At 33.3% G+C, this 22,421-nt stretch overlaps 1 protein-coding gene across 2 annotated transcripts; it reads right to left on the bottom strand.

The window, feature by feature from the left end:
- Positions 1 to 395: 395 nt before the first annotated feature.
- LOC131158349 (2-oxoglutarate-Fe(II) type oxidoreductase hxnY) lies at positions 396 to 15,577 on the bottom strand. 2 transcript variants are annotated; one of them, XM_058113150.1, is made up of 11 exons: positions 15,344 to 15,577; positions 9,236 to 9,431; positions 8,303 to 8,401; positions 8,026 to 8,077; positions 7,241 to 7,362; positions 7,047 to 7,147; positions 6,888 to 6,946; positions 3,747 to 3,803; positions 2,522 to 2,567; positions 1,720 to 1,799; positions 396 to 929 (listed from the first exon to the last, which is right to left on the bottom strand). In XM_058113150.1, the coding sequence occupies exons 1-11, from the start codon at positions 15,464 to 15,466 to the stop codon at positions 845 to 847; spliced, it is 1,020 nt and encodes a 339-aa protein (XP_057969133.1). In that variant the 5' UTR covers positions 15,467 to 15,577; the 3' UTR covers positions 396 to 844. The 2 variants fall into 2 exon arrangements, with proteins under 2 accessions (XP_057969133.1, XP_057969134.1); XM_058113151.1 differs by lacking the exon at positions 3,747 to 3,803.
- Between the last annotated feature and the right edge of the window lie 6,844 nt (positions 15,578 to 22,421).

The following is a 22,421-nucleotide window of genomic DNA, read 5'->3' as shown; positions in this document are numbered from 1 at the left end:
AAATAGAATAGAATGAAAATTACATGAAGAAAATGAAGTAACCAAATGATAAATTTGGTTATTATATTCCATTCTTATGTACTAAACATGTAATTGGCGGTTGTTTCACGCAATTCTATCTCTACTACAAAACCCAACATGAGATTTTCTCCTCATCCAGCTCCTTGCAAATGAAAGAATTTGCAAATCAAAATTTTCACCTTTTAACATCTTATAATATTCCAATACAAATTTAAATTTTTATTTTGAAAAAATTACTATTACTTGATTTTATTTCTTTAATAACCTAAAATAATTCATAGTGGGTTAACGTGTAAATTGAGGCCAAAAAGAATTGAACTAAATTATAAAAACAAATAAAATTAAAAAATTAATTGATTAATTTAGTAAATAAATAAATAAAATGAAAATATATTACGCACGCAGAGTGTCTGTTCAATGAAAAAGAAAACCTAACAACAGTACTACCATGCAAACTACAAACAACGAAGTTGACAGGTATAGCAACATAGCATTCTTGAGGCATGATGCTGAAGCAGCGCATACAATTGGACGCTCTAATGTAAATTAATTGACCCTCTGTTTCTAAATACGTACATTTATTCATCCATCAGCACTGGGACTTACAATTTTGATCCAAATTCCTGCAGGATACTGTTTTATGTATCAGCCTTCCCAAATACAACGTTAACCTTACATTTGGGAGATTGAAATTTTAGCCTTGAATTTGCATTTTTGTAGATTCAAATTTGCATTGGGTTTTGTTTGAATTCATATAAATCCAAATTCAAGGCCTAAATCCATGCTCACAAACACAAGATAAATCTCTTTGAAGCCTTTATGTTTAATGACTTTTGTATGAATTCAGATCAGCATGTGTATCTGTGTACCGCTGGCTCAGGTAAGTCTGACATTTGATTGGCGGGAACCTGATAGAAGTATGAAACATAGGAGTTCAATATTCTGCACAGAATGTAATAAGAAAGAGATCCATCTAAAGAATTTCATACAATTACAATGTCACAAAAAGGAAATCAATTGATCATAGCAATCTACAAAGGAAATGTGCTTTTAATATTATGGTTGATTAGTTATAAACACACTGTTGGCTAGAAACTTGAGGTTGGCGCTCAACTCTCTAATGTATGCCCTCACGTCTAGCTAGAGCACTGCAACTTCCCTCAACTCAGTTTCATGAAATCTAAGCTTCTGGGTACATATATGGTCATATCATTTTGCTACCACATTCAATATAATTTCTAAGAAGCACATTGATGATCCTGTGTGTTACAACAATTTTAAATGCTAATCATGCTTGCTGAGTAGTTGCTCACATTCAGGGGGTGATCCGCTTGACATTCAGAAGAAAGGAAGAGTTCTTGCACTTCACAAGTAACCTTCTTGAGTGATGAATGGCCCAACAGTGAATTTTGTTGCGGGGAGGAGTTGGCAAGATATAGTGTGGGAAGTCAGGATGCAGTTATGTTTTTATATGAGGTATTTCATCTATGTTTGTAGCAAAGCATTGCAACCCTAAGGCTGTTTTTGTTAATGGTACAGTGGAGATTTTGCAGTGGCTTCGTGGATGTAGGCACATTGCCAAACTACTTAAAATTGCTTTATTCTTCTCTTTTCTATTTTGTTTTTCATTTTGCTGTGTCTGCCTAGGATTTAGCTATTTGCATCAATGTTTCAAGAATTTTGTGGTCCAAAACTTACTTGGGAGGGCTTTCTTCTGACTTGCATGTTGGCAAGCACTCAACGAGACAATCATGACTAGGCTCCACAAAGTATGCAATCTGCCAAATTGGAAAAAAAAAAAAAATCAAAATGAAGAAGGCAAACAAGCCAATAGTTTCTTTAATTGAAGATGCAGCATGAGCCGATTACACAAGAAATAAACTCAGCCAAGACTAGCCAAGGGCAAGAATTCAGGTGACTCAAACTATCAGAGATGAAAAGGCATTCAAATCAAAATATTCTTCAAGCTGAGAACAAATTTTTCATTAAATAAGATATTGGTCTTGAAAATGTAAAGTTCCAAGTGGGGAGGAGGACATATGTGAGTGTTTACAGAATCCCTTTGACCTGGTGGCCACAACAATGATTATAACAAGCAACAGCAACACAATTGTATCATTTTCTTTTTTTGGTTAAAACAGAATATATTACCAGAAAAGGTAACACAATCGTATCATTAAATTAGAGAAACTGAAGAAAACCCACTTATATGGGAAGGGTGCGAGGCATTGAATTGCATAATTAGGATGATGCATAATTTCAAGTTCATGCTTTAACATAAAGCAGTTAGCCACACAGTGAAAGGCGATAAAGCACATTGGATAAATGAGTTCCACATGCAAACAGGAGTTGAAATTTCATGTAGAAAAACAAAACTTAGGACAAATGAATTTGAGGAATTGAAACTCTTAAATAAATATTTTGTGAAACTGTAACTTCATCATCCTTGTGTAGCAATGTTGCAATGATAGAACATTTAAAAGTCCATGAAGGGCCTTACAGAATATCTCTCTTGACCATTCCCCAGAACCCGGTGCAAGGTGGACCTGAGTGCAAATGGAAAAACAAAAACATGTCATTGAAGGATTGAAAAATAAACAAATTTCTTGTTTTTGATTTTTATTTTTTTGGGAAAATAGAACAGAATTCTAATGTACTTGCCCCAGGCCCTCAGTAGGATAATTATTCAGACAAATGTAACCCCGCCAAAATTTTCAATTGTAGTAATTATGCTTGTGAAACTATAGCTACGAATAGCTGGACATATGTCTAAAAAAGAACAAGGCATCTTTTCCTCCACATATTGCACTTTTGTTTTGTTATAGGGTAAAAGATATTAGCCTCCCCTAAGATTTGGTGAAACAACACAGACCTCCCCTGAAGTTTCGAAAATCCCAAGGACCTCTACTATGGTTTCAAAAATTCTACATACCTCCTTTGAGGTTTGCCAAAAAGGCACACATCTTTTCTTATATTTCATAAAAAGTCAAGCCTTTTGACTTTTGAAAGGTAAGTATCAAAAATCAAATGTCAGGGAAGATATATGGGATTTTGAAACCTCCAAGGAGGTTCATGGGATTTTTTAAACCTCGGGTAGGTTTGTGTTTTTTGCCAAAACCTCGGGGGAGGTCAGTGTCATTTGTCCTTCATTTTATTTAATGGAATTCTAGATAGCATTGATTTATCCTAAGCTTTCATTTTTATTTTATTTCAAAAAAAAAAAAAAAAAAGCTTTATGTTTGTCATTGGAATCTTCAAAGGGACTTAGGTACTACCAATTCAGATACGTCTAAGCATTCATTATTTGAAAATCTTCAAGCTCATTTGTCATCAGAAAGGTAATATTGTTCCAATAGTAGGCTTAAGGTTTGGCTACCTATTTCCAATAGTTTCCTTCTATATGGTCAACAATCATGATCTAGAGAACTAAATAGGGAAAAATAGCTTATTTGACAATGAAAGTAAGATAGATGACTTTCTGCTAGCATAACAGCATGCAATAGCTGCAAAGAGTACGGGTTAATGCTATGCAGGACCACCAAAACTTGTCATCCACAGTTTAAACAGATATGTCATATAATTCCTTACTGCATTTTTTTTAACATAAGTATTTTCTTAATGCTACAATGTACCAGGGCCCAATGAATCCAGCATTCATCTACAACTCAGATATGGAAACAGAAAATGCAATTCGAACCATAGCTATTACAAAGAAAGGCATTTACTTAAAAATACAGTTGCTCCAACGCTCCAGCATGTCACCAATATTCACTATAAATGCCCTGGAAGTTAAACCATCAAAACAGTTACAAAGTTTGCACAGGGGTGAAAGCCATGTAGTAATCTTTAAATCTGTTCACTCTTTCTATTAACAAAGAATGCTGAACAACAATGAACAGATAGAGTCTTAGTGTTAGATATATGTATTAAAAAATGGAAAAAAAATGATAAAATAAACCAGTGTAGGAGAACTAGATGGTGGAACCTAAAAGGAGAAAATATAATAAAATTTAAAGATAAAATGATCAAAGATGGGGATTGGACCATAGAGGATGGGATAGTTACAAATACTCTTTGGAATAGATTAGTTAGCTCTATTAAAAAGATAGCAAAAGAGATTTTAGGTGAATCAAGGGGAAGATTCTCGAATAGCAAAGAGAGTTAGTGGTGGGATAAAGATGTACAAAAAATCATAAAGACAAAAAGAATTTGGTATAAAACGTGGCAAAAATATAGAAATAGAGATAACTTTGAAAAATATAAGGAGGCAAGAAAAGATGCAAAAAAGGCCGTTAGTGAAGCTAAATATAGATATTTTAATAGTTTGTATGATAGATTAGGTACAAAAGAAGGGGAAAGAGATATACTTAAACTTGCTAAAGCTAGAGAAAGGAAGAGTAAAGACTTAGGAAATGTAAAATGTATAAAAAGTGAGGTCGATATTGTCTTGGTTAAGGACGAAGATATTAAAGAAAGATGGCGAAATTACTTTAGTAAGTTGTTTAATGAAAACTAAATAAAAGGCTTAAACTTAGAATTGTCAAATGAGGAAAAAACTAAAAATATAAGATTTATTCGCAAAATCAGAGTTAACGAAGTTAAGTTTGCACTAAAAAAAATGAAAAATGGGAAAGCTATGGGACCAAAAATGCTTGGGTGATAACGGAATTATATGGTTAACTAATTTATTTAATACAATTATAAAAATTAAGAAAATGCCAGATAAATGGAGGAAAAACAATTTAATACCTATATACAAAAGGAGATATTCAAAATTGTAATAATTATCATGGAGTTAAACTTATGAGTCATACGATGAAACTATGGGAAAGGGTAGTTGAACAAAGATTAAGGTTAGAAACGAAATCTCAGAAAATCAATTTGGTTTTATGCCTGAGAGATCTACCACAGAAGCTATTTAACTTTTAAGAAGATTAATGGAAAAGTTTAGGGAAAAGAAGAGGGACTTACATATGATATTTATTGACCTTGAGAAAGCATATGATAGGATACCTAAGGAAGTTCTATGGTGGATTTTAGAAAAAAAAGTGTATGTTGTAGGTATATCGATGTCATTAAGAATATGTACGATGGAGTAATGACTAGTGTAAGGACTATAGATGGAGAAACTAGAAAATTTTCAATTACCATAGTTATACATCAAGGATCTACTTTAAGTCCATATCTTTTTACTTTAGTGATGGACTAATTGACTAGGGAAGTTCCATGGTGTATGTTGTTTGCAGATGATATTATATTAATTGACGAAATTAGGGACGGAGTAGAGACTGAGTTAGAATTATGGAGAGAAACTTTGGAATCTAGAGGCTTTAGGATAAGTAGAAATAAAATAGAATATATGAAATGTAATTTTAATAGTGATAGAAGGAATATTAACAACAAAATTAAACTTGATGATGAAGAAATAAATAGCACTTGTAGATTTCGATACCCTGGATCTATTATGCAAGTTGAAGGAGAAATTGAAGATGATGTAATGCATAGAGTTAAAGTAAGTTGGGTAAAATGGATAAGTGCTTCAAGTGTACTATGTGATCGTAGAATATCCTTAAAATTGAAAGGTAAGTTTTATAAGACAACTATAAGACCAGCTATGCTATATGGATCGGAATGTTGGGCGACGAAGAAATATAATATCAAAAAAGTAAAAGTTGCTGAGATGAGAATGCTTAGATGGATGAGTGGTATAACATTGAAAGATAAATTAAGGAATGAACATATTCATCGTAAGTTAGGTGTAACTCCCATAGAAGATAAGATAAGGGAGGGACGACTCAGATGGTATGAACACTTGCAACGTAGGCCAAATAGTGCACCTGTGAGGAAGAGTGACTTAATTACTGTGGGGGGCAGTAGAAGGGGTAGGGGTAGACCTAAAATAACTTGGGAGGAGATAGTAAGTAAGGATTTAATATCCTTGAATCTATCAAAAGAAATGGTCCATGATCGTATAAATTGGTGAAAAAGGATTCATATAGCCGACCCCACTTAGTGGGACTAAGGCTTGGTTTTGTTGTTGTTGATAAAGGATGGCGTGAATGTGAGTTCAGGCAAGACACCAAGGCAGGTGATGCACCCATGCAGAGGCAAGACATTCCAATCCAATGCTGGCAGGAATGACCCACCATACAGTGTTTCATAATTTAATAGTTCAAGCACAATATACACTAATTGTATGCAAAAATATGTATTTGCTCTTTCTTTCTAATGCATTGATCTGGTCGCCAGGCATTTAATCAAATATTAGATTGGACAGATTAGACATTTCATGGAAGAAGAATCTGGGTGGCTGTAAATGGACAATCCACATAGAAAGAAAATGCAGATTGAGAAATTATATAAAACAATGGCATCATTTAAATAGTAGCATATTATTGTATGAGCAATTAAAAAAATAAACCACAGCAGGAAGACAAGCAGGCAAGAGAGTTTACTCATTAGCAAGGTGCCACCCAGTGTCCATATATTGTACATATTCAATACTAGAGTTCCTTGTCAAAGATCATAAGATCATAATTTCATAGGAAAACTCACTAACACAGAAAATCTCATGCAATGCATATAAATGATCATTTGCTAGCTTGTCCTTTGGAATTAGATAGTGAAAAAGAAAGATTAAAATTTTCAGTAAAAATTTCCTTTTCATTATCAGTCCCCATCTGCACTAAATTCAAAGAGAACCAAGGAACAATGGTTCTCTTGCATAATTTTAAAGAGCTCAAGATACTTTTGATGTATATTATAATGTGAAAAGGTTGAAGGATAAAAAATCTCCAAGATTTATATATATAAAAAAAAAAAAAAGATAAAAGGATATAGGACTAATAATTTCTCCAAAACCTCACCCTCTTAGAGGCGGTACATATTCCCATTTCTGAGGTTTAGCATTCCTATCTTTGCATATCTGCAAATGGAAAAAAAGAAGAAGAAAAGTTCCAATTCAAATAATTCTTCTTACTAAAATGGTAAACAAGTCATACAGATTTTTCTTGCATCATTCATACTTGAAGACCCACGACATTATCTGTTGCCAAGAGGGTGATTAAACCATAATCAGAATGTGCACCGGCTCCAAATATTCCATTCGAAGGATCAGAAACTCGACCTAAATAAATGATAAACACATCCTAATTAATTTCAATTGTAATATAATGCCATTTTCACAATGGAGTTCCATGACCTTTAATTTAATTTCCACCTTCATAGTGCAGTAAGCGCAAGATTGAAATAGGTTGGCCAAGCATCTCTGACTTGTCAAAGAAATCACCCTCCAGGTCCAGCGCAAGAGCTATGATCCTCGCAACTGCCCTTGCCACATCCCTGAATATGAATAGAAAGATGAGAAAAATAAAGTTGAAACATTCAACCTAAAGCATTCAAACAATTTTTATTCTTAGAATTGGGTATGACTTAGAATTAGACCCCTCTGAAGACCTTCTCTTGAAGACATAGATATGTATTTTTTCTGAGCCTCCTGAAGAAAACTTAATCAACTTAACAATGATGACAGGCATACAGAGCAAAAAAACCAATGCAAGACGATAGGCATGATTTATGCTTAATGTAAATTTAATTATTTAAAAAAAAAGTGAAAGAAAAAATGCCTACTATCCCATTTGATATCAACCTACTCTGTTCAATCAACAGCTGCATTGGCTTTCTGTGCACAAAGGGGTCTGTTTTGAAAGACAACAATTTTTTTGTCAAAAATATAAGAATAAAGTCTTATTTTTTGAAGAAACAGAAGTCTTGTTAGTGACATATTTTTTCATGTATCTAATTTCCTATCTGCAAAGAAGAAAAATCATTTCTGTTTGCTTGCGTACTATAGACCCATTGTGGTCTGCCCCTTCCCTGGACCCCGCATACGCTCACTTGTGCACTGGGCTGCCCTTTTTTTTTTTGTTTAGAAAAGGTATGCATAGATATGCATGCAGATAAGAGAGCATAATAATTACACCCATAAAATATGTTAGAGCTTACAGCGCCTCACGATGAAATCTCTCCATTGTCTCCCTCCATATAGGCAAAAGATCTAATAGATGTCAAAGAAATTTAAAAGGGTCAATCAAATTAAAACAATTAATACCATGCTAGCTTGAGCTGCAGCGTTTTCACTGCAATATATGTTTTTCCTCTCTCTTGCAGTTTTTTTTTTTGGGCAGGGTTGGGGCGAGAGAGCATTAGATGAGAACATTTCAATGCAAAAAAATATTCTAACAAATTAATCCAATGAAAATTGATCCCTGCAGTAAGTTACCTGAAGCAGGCCACATATTTGGCCCATAAAATGGCCTCTGTGATTCAAGATCATCTTCAGGCAATTCAATGCCAATATAATACCCCTCCTTGTAATCTCCTGCAATCAAACAACAGGACTATCCTTCTTTCAGCATGAAATGCGAATCTTCTCATGGGAAATATCTAAAAATAACGCGAGAGAGAGAGAGAGAGAGAGAGAGAGAGAGCAGCTGAAAACAGGAGTAGATAAGCTTGGTTAAGAAAAAAAGTGGAGAAGTGCACTATCTTAAAGAAGGAAGAACCACAAGTAATATGATGATATTAGCAATCTCAATAACAATAAAATTTTCAGCCAAGAATGAATTTTCAAACATGTTGCCCACACAAGCACACACACAGAAGAGCACATAGAGCACACAATTGCAGAGATGCCTATGTGTGGAGTGTGTAACAAACGTGTCTCATTTGAGAGCTTGAATTTCAAGTTTTTGGATTTGGATTTGTATGAATTTAAACAAAACATAGTTCAAAATTGTATTGAGTTTTGTTCAAATCCAGACAACTCGAAATCCATGCTCCCAAATACTACTTTATATCAAACACAAAACAGAGATATCTTTCACCCAGCACCAAAGAATTTGAACTAAGATCTACAAATGGATAGTCATTACTCATTAGCATATTTGATACATCATTATAGTGGGACAATGTGTCCTCTAAAAAAGGGAATGTTGAATGAGTTGATAGTAAAAGTATGAGATTTTTCTATTATTTTATCTTAAAAGCCAGTGAGGATCAGTGTATGCATCAATTCTTGGCTTGGATTGCTAATCTATTAAAGAAAATAAAAAACTTGGTTAACAGTCTACGGCATAAACCATTACACTCATAATAAATATATTGATTTAGAGTTTAAAAGCCAAAACATAAGAACAAATTATAACAAACAAACCATTTAACTGATGTTCAGGATCAAGAAGTTCGTCTAGAACAGGGGTGTAGCCTCGGTGTTTCTCATTCCTCAAAAGCTTCATTTTCTCATTTATTGGTAGACTGAAAAACTCTCTGCTCTGGGAAAAAACCTCGTCCATGAACTCCTGGCTAATTCCATGATTGATGATATAGAAAAATCCAGAGTCCAAACATGCCTACAGAACATACACCAAAATTTTTTTCTTAAAAAATGGAAAAAACCTCCAATGGTACAAAAGCAGTTGATTAAAAAAAAAAACTGAAATAGAAAAATCCCTAGCCCATGCATGCATAAAAAGGCCTAATACAACAGCAGCTGCTTTTTGCTTAAAGGAGAGGAAAAATAATAAACAATTATGTTATGAAAACCATAAAAGAATAATGGTTGTCACCCCCTTCGTTTCCCACCACCATAAATTCTTTGCTATCCTTATTGCCCTATAAAAGGACACTTTCTCCCTCTCATTTTGACACACATTGCATGCTTGAAGTAAGTAGACATATAGAAAGGATGAGAGAAGAGGAGAGGTAGAGAGAAGAGAGATATTTTGTAAGAGATATTTTGTACAAGGAAGGTTCCAAATCATCTTATAATTTCTCCCGAGATAGTGAAGTTTTTGATCCCATCTGCCCGTAGAGTAGGCATAGCCGAACCACGTAAAATTTCTATCTCATCTCTATTTATTTTCTTGCATCTTTTATAACATGTTATCAGCACGAGACTCTAACTATCTAAGATATTTCTTTAAATCCTATTTAATTTATTTCTTGTAAGTTTTACCCCACAAGAACATAATATTCTCTTCTGGAGAATATGTCTTTTAAAGTTTAAAGAGTACTAATTTCCAGAAGAGATGGTAAGATAGTCCTCCTGAAGAGGTTATATATTTAAATCTCCCACTCATATATTTAATCTCCCAAAGAGATAGACTTCTTGAAAATGCTATGTATCTAGTCTCCAGAAGAGATGGCAAATATTTACCTTCTGAAGAGGGTATATTTTTAACCTCCCGAAGAGATGTTAAAATCGACTTCCTGAACAAGTGAAACATTTATCCTCCAGATGAGGTAGTACATTTAACCTTCAGATGAGGTAGTACATTTACTAAATTTTTTGAACTTATATCATGTCTTCTTGTTGCTAAGCAAAATAACGAGCTTTTGATAAAAAATCACCAAACTCGTCCAACTGGTTCAACTCTATTCCTTGAAGTGAATATGAATACATCTCGTGGTCGAGGACAAGGCCACAGGCATGGTCATGGCTGTGGTCAAAATAATCACTGGCATCGACGTAAGATTGCAATCCCCCAGAAGAGGGATAAACCCCAGAAGAGGAATGACCCCCAGAAGCAGGATAATGATTAGGATCAACGACCTAGACATCATGAAAATAAATGCTACAGATGCGGAGAAAAATGTCATTGGTTGCATACCTGTCATACGCCCAGACACTTGGTAGATCTATACCAAACCTCTATAAAAGAAAAAGAAACGAGTAAAGAAGTTGAAACAAATTTAGCTAATAATGTTGTTCTAATAGACCTTAATGTTGGACCATCTAACTCTGTTTATCTTGATATTGTTGATTTCCTTGTAAATCAAGATGAAAATAATGATGTAATCTTTTAAGATATAAAGTAAGTAATAATGCATTTGAATTTCAATAAATAAAGTATCGTATTATTGTTGCTATGATCAATTATAATAATGAGTTTTTAAAATATGTGTTGTAGTGTGAATTGTCTTAAGATTTTGATCGATTCTAAGATGTCTTTGGAAGAAGTTTGTTTAACTGATAGTGTTACAACACACAATTCTTCGAGATAAGAAATATTTCCATTACTTGAATATATCTTCAACAAATTTTAATACAATATCTAGTTCTATAAATTTGATTGGAGGCTCTAGAAGAGCTAATAGAAAGTTAATCAATGGTACTTTATTACAAATTGATGAAACTTTATATTCAAGCAGATTCAGAAGAAATTTGTTAAGCTTTAAAGATTTAAGACTCAATAGATATCACATTGAAACTACAAATGAAGGCAGTAAAGAATTCCTTTATATTACCTCGATTGTTTCTAGGAAAAAACAAATTTTATAAAAACTATCAACTTTATCTTCTGGATTGTATTATACAAAGAGTAAAGTAGCTGAATCATATAATGTCTTGCACCACAAGAGCAAAAACCCAAAGTTATTTACACTTTGGCATGATCGTCTTGGATTTCCTGGAGATGTAATGATACGAAGAGTCATTGAGAATTCATATGGTCATCCACTAAAGAACCAGAAGATTCCTTTATTAAGTGATTTCATGCGCACTGCTTGCTCTCAAGGGAAATTAATTGTCAAACCATCTATTTCAAAAGTAAGTCTTGAATCTCCTAGTTTCTTACAAAGAATTCATGGTGATACATGCGGACCAATACATCTATCATCTAGACCATTTAGATGTTTCATGGTCTTAATTGATGCATCTACTAGATGGTCACATGTTTTTCAACTTTCTACTCATAATATTGCATTTGCTAGACTTCTTTCTTAATTGATTATATTACGAGCCCATTTTCCTGATTATCTAATTAAATCAATTCGTTTGGATAATGCTGGTGAATTTAGATCCCAAACTTTTGATAACTATTGCATGTTACTTGGAATAGATGTTGAACATCCTATTGCTCATACCCATACACAAAATGGTTTAGTTGAATGTTTTATTAAGAGACTTCAACTCATTGCTAGACCTATGATTATGAGAATCAAATTGCCTTTATCTGTTTGAGGACATATTATTCTTCATGCTACATGTTTAGTTCGTATAAGGCCAACTGTTTACAATAAACTTTCGCTCATACAATTAGTTTCTGGGCAACAACCTAATATTTCTTAGTTAAAAACTTTTGGTTGTACAGTATATGTTCCTATTGCCCCTCCTCAAAGAACCAAAACGGGTCCTCAACATAAGCTTGGTATTTATGTTGATTTTGATTCCCCTTCTATTATTAGATATCTTGAATCTTTAACAAGTGATTTGTTTAAACACGATTTCAAGATTGTCATTTTGATGAAGCGGTATTCCCTATATTAGGGGGAGCAAAATTAGTGCCTGAAGCACAACATGAAATCACATGGAATGCTATAAGTTTATCTCATTTAGACTCTTGCACAAATCAAAGTGAACTTGATGTTCTAAAGATTATACCTTTGCAAGGGATTGCAAATCAGTTACCAGATTATTTTGCAGATATCAAGGCCATATTAAAATCTTATATACTTGGCTGCAAATATTCTAGCATGTATTGATGTCCTTGAAGGACAACAGTCGGCTAATAAACCTAAACCGCAAGTTAAACGTGGAAGGCCTGTTGGTGCAAAAGATGAAACTCCCAGAAGGAGAAAATTGAAATTTGTAAACACTTTAGAAGAGGTTACAGAGGTGGATAATTCATTCGACATTCACAACCCCGTTTCTCCTAAAAATGAAATCTCTATTATGGAAGCTCCTGAAGAGGAACCTCCTGAAGAGAAAAACTCCTGAAGAGACATCCTTTGAAAAGGGACAGGTACTTGGAAATAATAATGAGATCTCAATTCATTACACAGGAAATATGTGAGATAGAAATAAAGTTGTTGTCAACAACATATTTGCATATGCAGTAGCTATTGACATTGCTAGAAGTAATAAGGATCCTAAACATAAATTTGTTAATGAATATCAATATAGAAGTGATTGACCAAAATGGAAAGAGGCTATCACATCAGAATTAAATTCTCTATTAAAAAGAGAAGTTTTTGGACCTATAATTCAGACACCAGAAGATGTCCAACCCGTTTGATACAGATGGGTATTTGTGTGCAAGCGAAATGAAAATAATGAAATTACTCGACATAAAGCAAGGCTTGTGGGACAAGGTTTCTTGCAGAAACCTGGAATTGATTAGGAGACATATTCTCTTGTAATGGATGGAATCACTTTTAGATTCTTAATTAGGCTAGTAGTCACTGAACCACTGAGCATGCCTCTTATGGACGTAATTACAGCATACCTATATGGATTGTTGGATAGTGAAATTTATATGAAAATCTCTTAAGGATTTAAATTTCCTAAAGCAAAACCCAGAAATTTATATTCAATTAAATTCCAACCTTCTTTATATGGATTAAAGCAATCTGGACGCATTTTTTACAATCGATTAAGTGAGTACCTTATGAAAGAAGGATTTATAAATGATCCAATTTGTCCATGTGTTTTCATTAAAAGATTCGAATCCGGATTTGCTATAATTGATGTTTATGTTGATGATTTGAATTTAGTTGGGACTTCTGAAGAGCTCACTAAAGCCGCTAATTATTTAATGGCGGAATTTGAAATGAAAGATTTAGGAAAGACAAAATATTGTCTTGGCCTACAGATTGAACATGTAATTGGCAAAATCCTTATTCATCAATCTAAATATACTGAAAATATATTAAGGCAATTATATATGGACAAAGTTCATTCTTTGGGATCTCCAATGATGGTGCGATCACTTGATGTGAAGAATGATCTATTTCAACTTCATGATGAGGGGGAGGAATTAATTGGTACTGAAGTACCATATTTTAAGTGCTATAGCCTCTTTGATGTATTTGGCCAATTGTACAAGACCTGACATTGCATTTTCTACAAATATACTAGCAAGATATAACTGTGCTCCTACTCGATGATACTGGAATAGAATTACGCACATTTTACGCTATTTGAGAGGTACATCTTATTTGAGTCTATTCTACTCATTTGATTCTCAGTCTCAATTAGTATGATATGTAGATGTTGGATATCTATTTGATTCTCATAATACTAAATCTAAAACTAGATATGTATTTCTTTACGGAAAACTGCTATATCTTGGAAATCAATAAAAGGTTATAGCAACATCCTCCAATTATTCTAAAATACTAACTATCTATGAAACTAGTAGAGAATGCGTGTGGCTCAAATCAATGATTTCTCATATCCAAGCAAATTTCAGTCTTCAATCAATCAAGAGTATTCCAACAATTTTATATGAAGACAACGCTGCATGTATAGCTCAACTAAGCGGAAGATACATAAAGGGTGACAGAACAAAACATATCTCTTCATAATTCTTCCATACACATGAACTCCAAAAGAATGGTAATATAGATGCTCAGCAGATCCGATTAAGTGATAATCTAGCAAATTTGTTCAACAAAGTTTTGCCTACTACAACATTCAAGAAATTGGTTCATCTCATCGGAATGAGACATCTTAAAAATTTTTTAAAAATGAGTTAATATATGGGTGACATTCAAGGGGGAGTGTTATGAAAACCATAAAAGAATAATGACTGTCACTCCTTTGTTTTCCACCATAAAAAATTCTTTACTATCCTTATTGCCTTATAAAATAGCACTCTCTCCCTTTCATTTTGATACACACATTGCATGCTTGAAGTAAGTAGACATATAGAAAGGATGAGAGAAGAGGAGAAATAGAGAAAAGAGAGATATTTCGTAAGAGATATTTTATACAAGGTCAGTTCCAAATTATTTTGTAATTCTTCCTGAGATAATGAAGTTTTTTATCCCATCCGCCCGGGAGTAGGCATAGGCGAACCACATAAAATTTCTGTCTCATCTTATACTATAGTCTTATTTTTGAAAAGCAGCGATTAGAAAAAAAAAATGAAAAATACAAAAGCAATTAATGCAAAACAGCCTTAAATAGAAAAATCCAGAGTCCAAACATGTTAAATGTCTATAGAAGACAGAAACCAAGAAACAAGCTATAGCCAATAATACAAATTCATTTAACGCAAACAACTGAATTGATGAATCTGAAACCAGCAATTTTGTCTTTCGTAGGCATCATTCAATTCCTTTTCTTTGTTTTTTTCACTTTTGAAGGCAAAACTATAGCGATTTAAAATTAGAAATGAGTAAACAAGCAACGCAAATGATTTTTAACAAGCATTGATTATTATTTCACGTAAGGATGGAACAACCCAAAAATTGATATCGCATAGAAAAACACAGCTAAATTTAGAGGAGATAAAGATAAAGAAAATTGAAAAGGTACCCGTTTGAGTAAGGAAACGGATTTATGAATGTCAGGGCAAGAAAGATCAACACAGTTGAGGACTGAAACACTGGCGAAAGCATGAGAGGATTCATCGGCGCCGTCTCCGGTGGGATCGTCCATGTTTCCGCGACTACCACGAAGGAGCAATTATTCGCAGTATCGCGGATGGAAAAAGAAGCTGGAGTTTTAGCATGTAATTAGACGAAGGAACGTTCCTAATTGGGAAAATACAGTTATTTTCCTTGAATATTTATCATATAATAAGTGGAGTTTTTTTTTTTTTTTTTCCAATTTAAATATTATTTTAATTAAAATTATTTAAAAACAATTAATGTATCTCAAAAAATTGCTGGTCCTTCAAGTATTTTTTAAACAAAAGACATTTAATCATCCAACATTTTTTAACTAGGCATATAAGCACAAGTGATACGTGATCATTAAAAGAAGCTACACCAAGTAATGTTTTTTGCTTACCTTAGATGAAATAACATTTTTATATGCTCATGCAAGAGAGAAGCACAGATGACAACCATTAAAATATGCTACAAGAAGTAGCGTTTTCGGCCAAAAAAAAAATGTTGTTCCATCCAGCATGTTTTGCATGCTCCATGCATAGCCGCCCCCTATTAGGATGTACTATTAAACTTAAATTAGGGTTATCTACCAAGGACTATGGTACAACATTTTATGAATGTCTCCATGGTGGACTTGGTTTTACTAAAGATAATGAGAATGTAATCTCCCAACCATTTATGTGTTCGTTTGGAAATTTCCCGAAAAGCCAATAATAGATTCTTCTCTCCATCGGGACAATAGGGTCATTATGCTCATTACTAAACTTGTTGAAGAGATAAGATATAACTAAGGTATATCTTTTTGATTGAAGGTTGAATCGATCATCAAAAGAAAAATTAGGCCAAAAATTTGGATACATTCTGGGAAAATCAAATTTCTATTGAAGAGAAGTTAAAGGGGGTATTTATACTTGTCATGTACTTTATATGAACATCAGAGGCCAAGGGGCCATTATTCGACTCGTACTGATGAGAACTTGACTTCATGAAAAATTGAATGAAAAATTGCCGAATTGACCTGTTTCTTATGTGTACCAATGGAATTGAAATGAACTAAAGAATGTAAATACTTTTTAAACAGGGGAGATAAAACTCAAGAATTTCTTTATAACATAAGTTAACTGAAGTTTTGTTCAAAATACTCATTCGAGCCAAAGCTATACGGAACAAACATAATACGAAAATAAGAGACTATTTTTGTCCACAAAAATGGCCTTTTATACATATATAAATCCAACCAACTCAATTGAGTAACAAAGCAAAGTAACAAATCGAAATAATAGATCCATCTCATATATCAAAACATTTTGGAATAAAGAATTTATCCTCTCTCTCTCTCTGTCTCTCTTTTTCTAGTTTAGGTCCAATAATTTGAATTGATATATCAAATATAGATAGATCATATCTTGTAAATTATCTCTCTTTTGGCTTGTCAATCGACCTATTTTTTTATCTTTTCTTTTGTGCTCCTTAATGACTAAACAATTGAATCTCAATCTCTTAGAACTATCTAATTTCTATGTTGTTTTGCCACTACAATATTTTTTAGAAATTTCCCTCAATTATTCCCCGACCTCAATTTATTTTATGGGTAGTTCATTTAATTTTTCAAAATATTTGATATTTTGATAGAAAAAGAGTTCTTTAATCTCAAAATATGAATAATATTCAATACTTGAATACTTAATTCAGGAATTCGTCGAAAAGAGGCTATTGCTTCGTGTTTGAACAATTGAGACATCTCAAGAAATAATTTTTTTTTTTTATTTCTTCTCTTTATTCGAAACAAAAGGAGTTTTAAGCTTAAAAACATTAGAAGAAAAAAGCTTTTTTTTATTTCCAATACTAAATAATGACAAATAATGTCTCTTTATCCCAAAGTGATGATCCAATGATGAATATTTTTAATATTTATTTCATTATTTTGGTTGCACATAATACAAAGTTTAGGAGTAAGCTGATTGATGTGCTGTAAAATATGAGGGTTTTGATTTTTTTGGTAGTCTCTTGCTTATCTCTCTTTCTTTGTCTCTAGGTTTTTTTTTTTTTTTTTCACTTCTTTAAGAGGATTTCTTGTTCTTCATCCCTTTTGATTGCTCCTTTTTGTTAATAATATTTTATTATTTTATTAAAATAAGGTTTTTCTATTTTGTTCAAATTAAGAAGTAAGATCTTATCAGGCTCATGAGAGAAGTAACCCCACATAATTAATTTAGACTTCAATAATGAATCTTTTCTCAAGGAAGATCTTGTAGCTATACCATAGGAAGGTTCACCTATGATTTGATCTATAGGATGGTTCCTAATGAATTTCCAATCCCTAGGAAGCTCCTGAACCTCACTCTTATTTTTATTATCTTCAGATGATTTATCATTTATTTCTGAATTTTCATTCACTTTGTTTTCAGTAGATAGTTTGTCTAAACATTTTCTAATATCAATATCATCTCCATCATCTTTCTTAGAAATTGCATTAGATTCATCAAATACAACATGAATAGATTCAATGACAGTTAAAGTTATTTTATTAAAAATTCTATATGTTTTACTGTTAAGAGAATAACTTAGGAAAATACCTTCATCAGATTTAGAATCAAATTTCCCTAGATGCTCATTATCTCTTAGCACAAAGTATTTACAATCAAACACATGAAAATAGAAAATATTAAGTCTATGGCCATTCCAAATTTCATATGGAGTCTTATTAAGTGAAGGCCTGATTAACACTTTATTCATGACATAACATGTAGTAATTACAGCCTCAACTTAGAAATATTTGGGTAACTTATGTTCATTTAGCATTGTTCTACCCATTTCTTATAATGACCTATTATTTCTTTCTACCACACCATTTTGTTGAGAGGTCCTAGGTGCAGAAAAGTTGTGTGATATGCCTTCCAGGTCACAATAATTTTCTATGCCATCGTTTTCGAATTCAATGTCTCTACCACTTCTTATATGAGTTATCTTATAGCCTTTTTCATTTTGAATTCTCCTGCATAACTTAGTAAACTGTTCACATGATTCATTTTTATGTGAGAGAAACAACACCTATGTGAACCTAGAATAATCATCAACAATAACAAAGACATATAATTTTCCACCTAGACTTTGCACGGAATTAGGACCAAATAAATCTAAGTGAAGCACTTCAAGTGATCTAGTGGTAGATATGAATTTCTTTTTCTTAAAGCTTGATTTTGTTTGCTTACCCATTTGACATGCATTACATATTTTATCTTTCACAAAAAGGTGTTTTAGGCAAGCCTTTCACTAAGTCATTTCTTACTAGTTTTAACAACAAATCCATGCTAGCATGTCCTAAGGGCCTATGTCATAACCAACTAGTTTCATTTATTGCAGAAAAACAAGTTACTTGTTGCGAAGCTAGATTATCAAAAGTAGTAGTATATACATTTTCATGGCGATTTGCTGTGAAAAGAATTTTATTATTTGATTTACTTTCAACTATGCATTTATCATTTTCAAATGATACCCTATAGCCTTTATCACATAATTGACTAATGCTCAACAAATTATGCTTCAAGCCATCAACCAGTAATACATTATCAATAATTAGGGAAGTTTTCTTACCAACCTTACCTATGCCAATGATTCGCCCCTTTGCATTATCGTCGAATGTCACGTATCCTCCATCTTTGGGAGTGATGGATGTAAACTTAGTTTTGTCGTCGGTCATATGTCGTGAGCACCCACTATCCAAGTACCACTTGTCCTTGGAGGAGGACAATCTCAAACATACCTGCAAGAAGGACTAAGTAACTGACGCTAGTCCCCAAATTATGTTAGGTCCATAGGGATTTATGCCTGGATCACCTTTAACTATCCACACCTTTTTGATTCTCACATGTTTATTTCTAAGTGGACAATCAAATTAAATATGACCAATTTACTTACATTTAAAACATTCTATTTGACATCGGGGATCTTTAGGTGGGATTTTGGATTTTGATTCTCATGTAAAATGTCTCAGGTAAAGATTAGGCCGTCTTACATTTTCAACACCATTAAAACCAAGACCTTCTTGACTAAGAGAGTTTCTTTAGGCCCCTAAGAGTTTTTCACAATTTTGTTGGCCCTCAATAAAATTAAAAACAATTTTGGAGCTATCCTCTAATTTTCTTTCAAGCTCGGCAATTTTCAAGTCTTTTTCCTTAAGAATCGAAGCATGAGAATTGTTTGCAATTTCAAACAAATTTGACCAATTTTCACATTTCTTTTTCAAAACATCATTCTCCTTTGTCATTTTATTCAACAGTTTAGACACACGAATATATTCAAATTGCAATTCTATAAAAGTAGGCATGCTATCAGAATCACAATCATTATCAGAATAATATGAAGATAGAGAACAAGATGATAATACCTCATCGTCTTGTGCCATTAGGTACAAGTTTGCAATCTTAGAGTCGCTACCATCTAAATCTGATTCGCTATTGTTTGTTTATCCCATGAGGTACCTGCTTTCATGACTTTCTTCTTTTTCCAAAACTTTTTTTTCAGCAAAGGGCAATCCGATTTGATATGCTCGACTTTGTTGCAAGTATAGCACGTGGGAGCATTCGATTTTTCTTTTCTTTTACTAAACTCTCCCTTCTCAGATGCTAACTCCCTAAACTTTCTGTATGACTTACTGTTCTTCCTGAAGAACCTGCTAAATTTTCTAGTAAGCATAGCCATGTCATCTTCGGATTCGGGTTCACTGCACTCACTAGAAGTATTAGTAGACGTTTTTAATGCAGTCACCTTTTTCATCCTATTGTGCTTATTTAGTCTCTCGTTAATAGCTAACTCATAGGTGATAAGTGAACCTATCAATTCATCTAGTGTCATGGCCTTAAGGTCTCTACCCTTAGATTTGGCAGTAGTCTTTGCTTCCCAAACAGGAGACAAAACTTTAAGTACTTTCCTGATCATCTCATATGTAGGATATGTCTTACCTAATGCATGCAGTGAATTAATGATGTGTGTGAATCTAGTGTACATGCTCTGAATGGACTCGCTAGTGTTCATCCTAAATGCTTCATACTCACCGGTCAACATATCAATCATACTATCTTTCACATCTCTAGTACCTTCATATGTGACTTCTAACTTATCCTAGATTTTTTTAGCAGATGAACATGTCATAACTCTATTAAATTCATTTACATCAAGACCACAATACAAATTATTCATAGCAGTGGCATTCAAGCTAACAAGCTCATATCATCATCATTATATTCCTCTTTAGTCTTAGGAACTCTAGTTGTACTTTTAGTTTTCATAGGAATATAATTTTCCTTAGAGACAACTCTCCACACCTTCCAATCAATATTTTGAAGATAGATGCGCATCCTCTATTTTCAGAAGGTGTAATTAACACCACTGAAAACCGAAGATCGTGTGGAAAGAGAGTCCCTCAGGGAAAGGGGTTACAGTGCTATAAGCCATCTAGATCTTTTGCAAAATAACTATTAAGTCTAAGCTACTAGGCTATAATATCAATTGTTAGCTTTACTGTAATTCCAAGAGGGGGGGTGAATTGGTATTTTAAAATTTAATCCCCTAGGTCAATTCACTAACGGTAGTATTTCACAAGCCTAAGGTCAATCTAATGCATGTAAGATAAATCAATATAAATATTCAGCAAAAATTAAATTGCATAAGTAATTTAATTAAGTATGCACAATAAAGCTGTAAATGGAAACGACGCCAAAAATGTTATCGAGGTTCGGCAAACTGCTTATGTCCCCACATTAGCTCACAAGCACAAGGATTACACTATAAGCTCACTTAACGGGTGGAGCGGCACCTTATATAACCAAATTAATTAATACAGAGCTGACCTTAACCTACACAACCAATCCTTCTGGGCTGGATTACTGCCCCCTCAGGCCACGCCGAGAATACAACAGTATTTCAATACAAGATGCGTACAAATAAAATGCTTCTTAATCAAGCAGATTTGCACCAATGATAATAATTAGAACATACCAAATATGAAAGAATAATAAGCTCAATGGTGTATATGTGCAAGCAACACTCAACATAGTGATTATTCTCATGTTAAGCACAAGAATGTTTTTACAAGCTAATCTTTGAAAACCAAGTATACCAAATCTCAATGACAAATTAGTGTTTCAAAGATGCTAGCAATAATATTCAAACAAACTCAAAGGTATTTTCTCAAATGTAGTAAGCACAAGAGTTGTTTAAAATCAAGCTTGTAAAATATTTTGCACACAAAAATAAAGCTTAAGGAATCTTGCAATGTCAATGCAAAGACCCTAAAGCCAATGAGTTTTTCCACGCAAGATTTATTTATTCAAATCAGTGGGAAATACTCTAGCCTAACTCTCAAGATAAAAATCAATCAACACAAATTTCTAATGAGAGTTAAGGGCTATTTAAAATGGAACACAAATAATTTAAACACTCTCTCTAGGCTTGAATAATCAAGGAATATGAAGTACGAGAGTATTTGGGAGTAGTATGAACAATATAGGCTTTGGAAAATTTCAAAGGATTTCTCACTAATCAATTTTCTAATTCTCCCCTAATCCATGCAAATGAAACCCTATTTATAGAAAAGGTGAAAATTATAACCGTTGGAGACATATAGGGTATTATTAAATTTGTTTTAAAAAGGTTTAGCAAAATTAACCCTATTTAACCTTCTTAACTGCGGTAAAAATATAAAACAACCTTAGAGTTTCGAGTGCTTAATCCATGGTTCAATCGCTCGAACAAACTCAATGAAAAATTTTTTTTTTTCGAAGTTTGGGTGCCCGAGTCAAGGTTCGGTTGGCTGACTGAAGGGGATTTCCATTATGTCCGCATTTCGGTCGTCCAATCTTGAGTTCGTTTTTCCAAACTCATATGTTCGGAGGCCCGAGGCCTTTTTGAACGTATAAGTTCGGGCTACTAAGTTGGTAGGACAAGTCACAATCAAGTTTCGGTTGACCGAGGATGGTACGTTTATTTTTTGTTCGGTCGCC

Source organism: Malania oleifera, chromosome 6, assembly GCF_029873635.1.
Source record: "Malania oleifera isolate guangnan ecotype guangnan chromosome 6, ASM2987363v1, whole genome shotgun sequence".
In the NCBI taxonomy this organism is placed as follows: domain Eukaryota; kingdom Viridiplantae; phylum Streptophyta; class Magnoliopsida; order Santalales; family Ximeniaceae; genus Malania; species Malania oleifera.
Note: the sequence above shows the minus strand (reverse complement) of the source record. Positions and strands in the feature narration are given on the sequence as shown.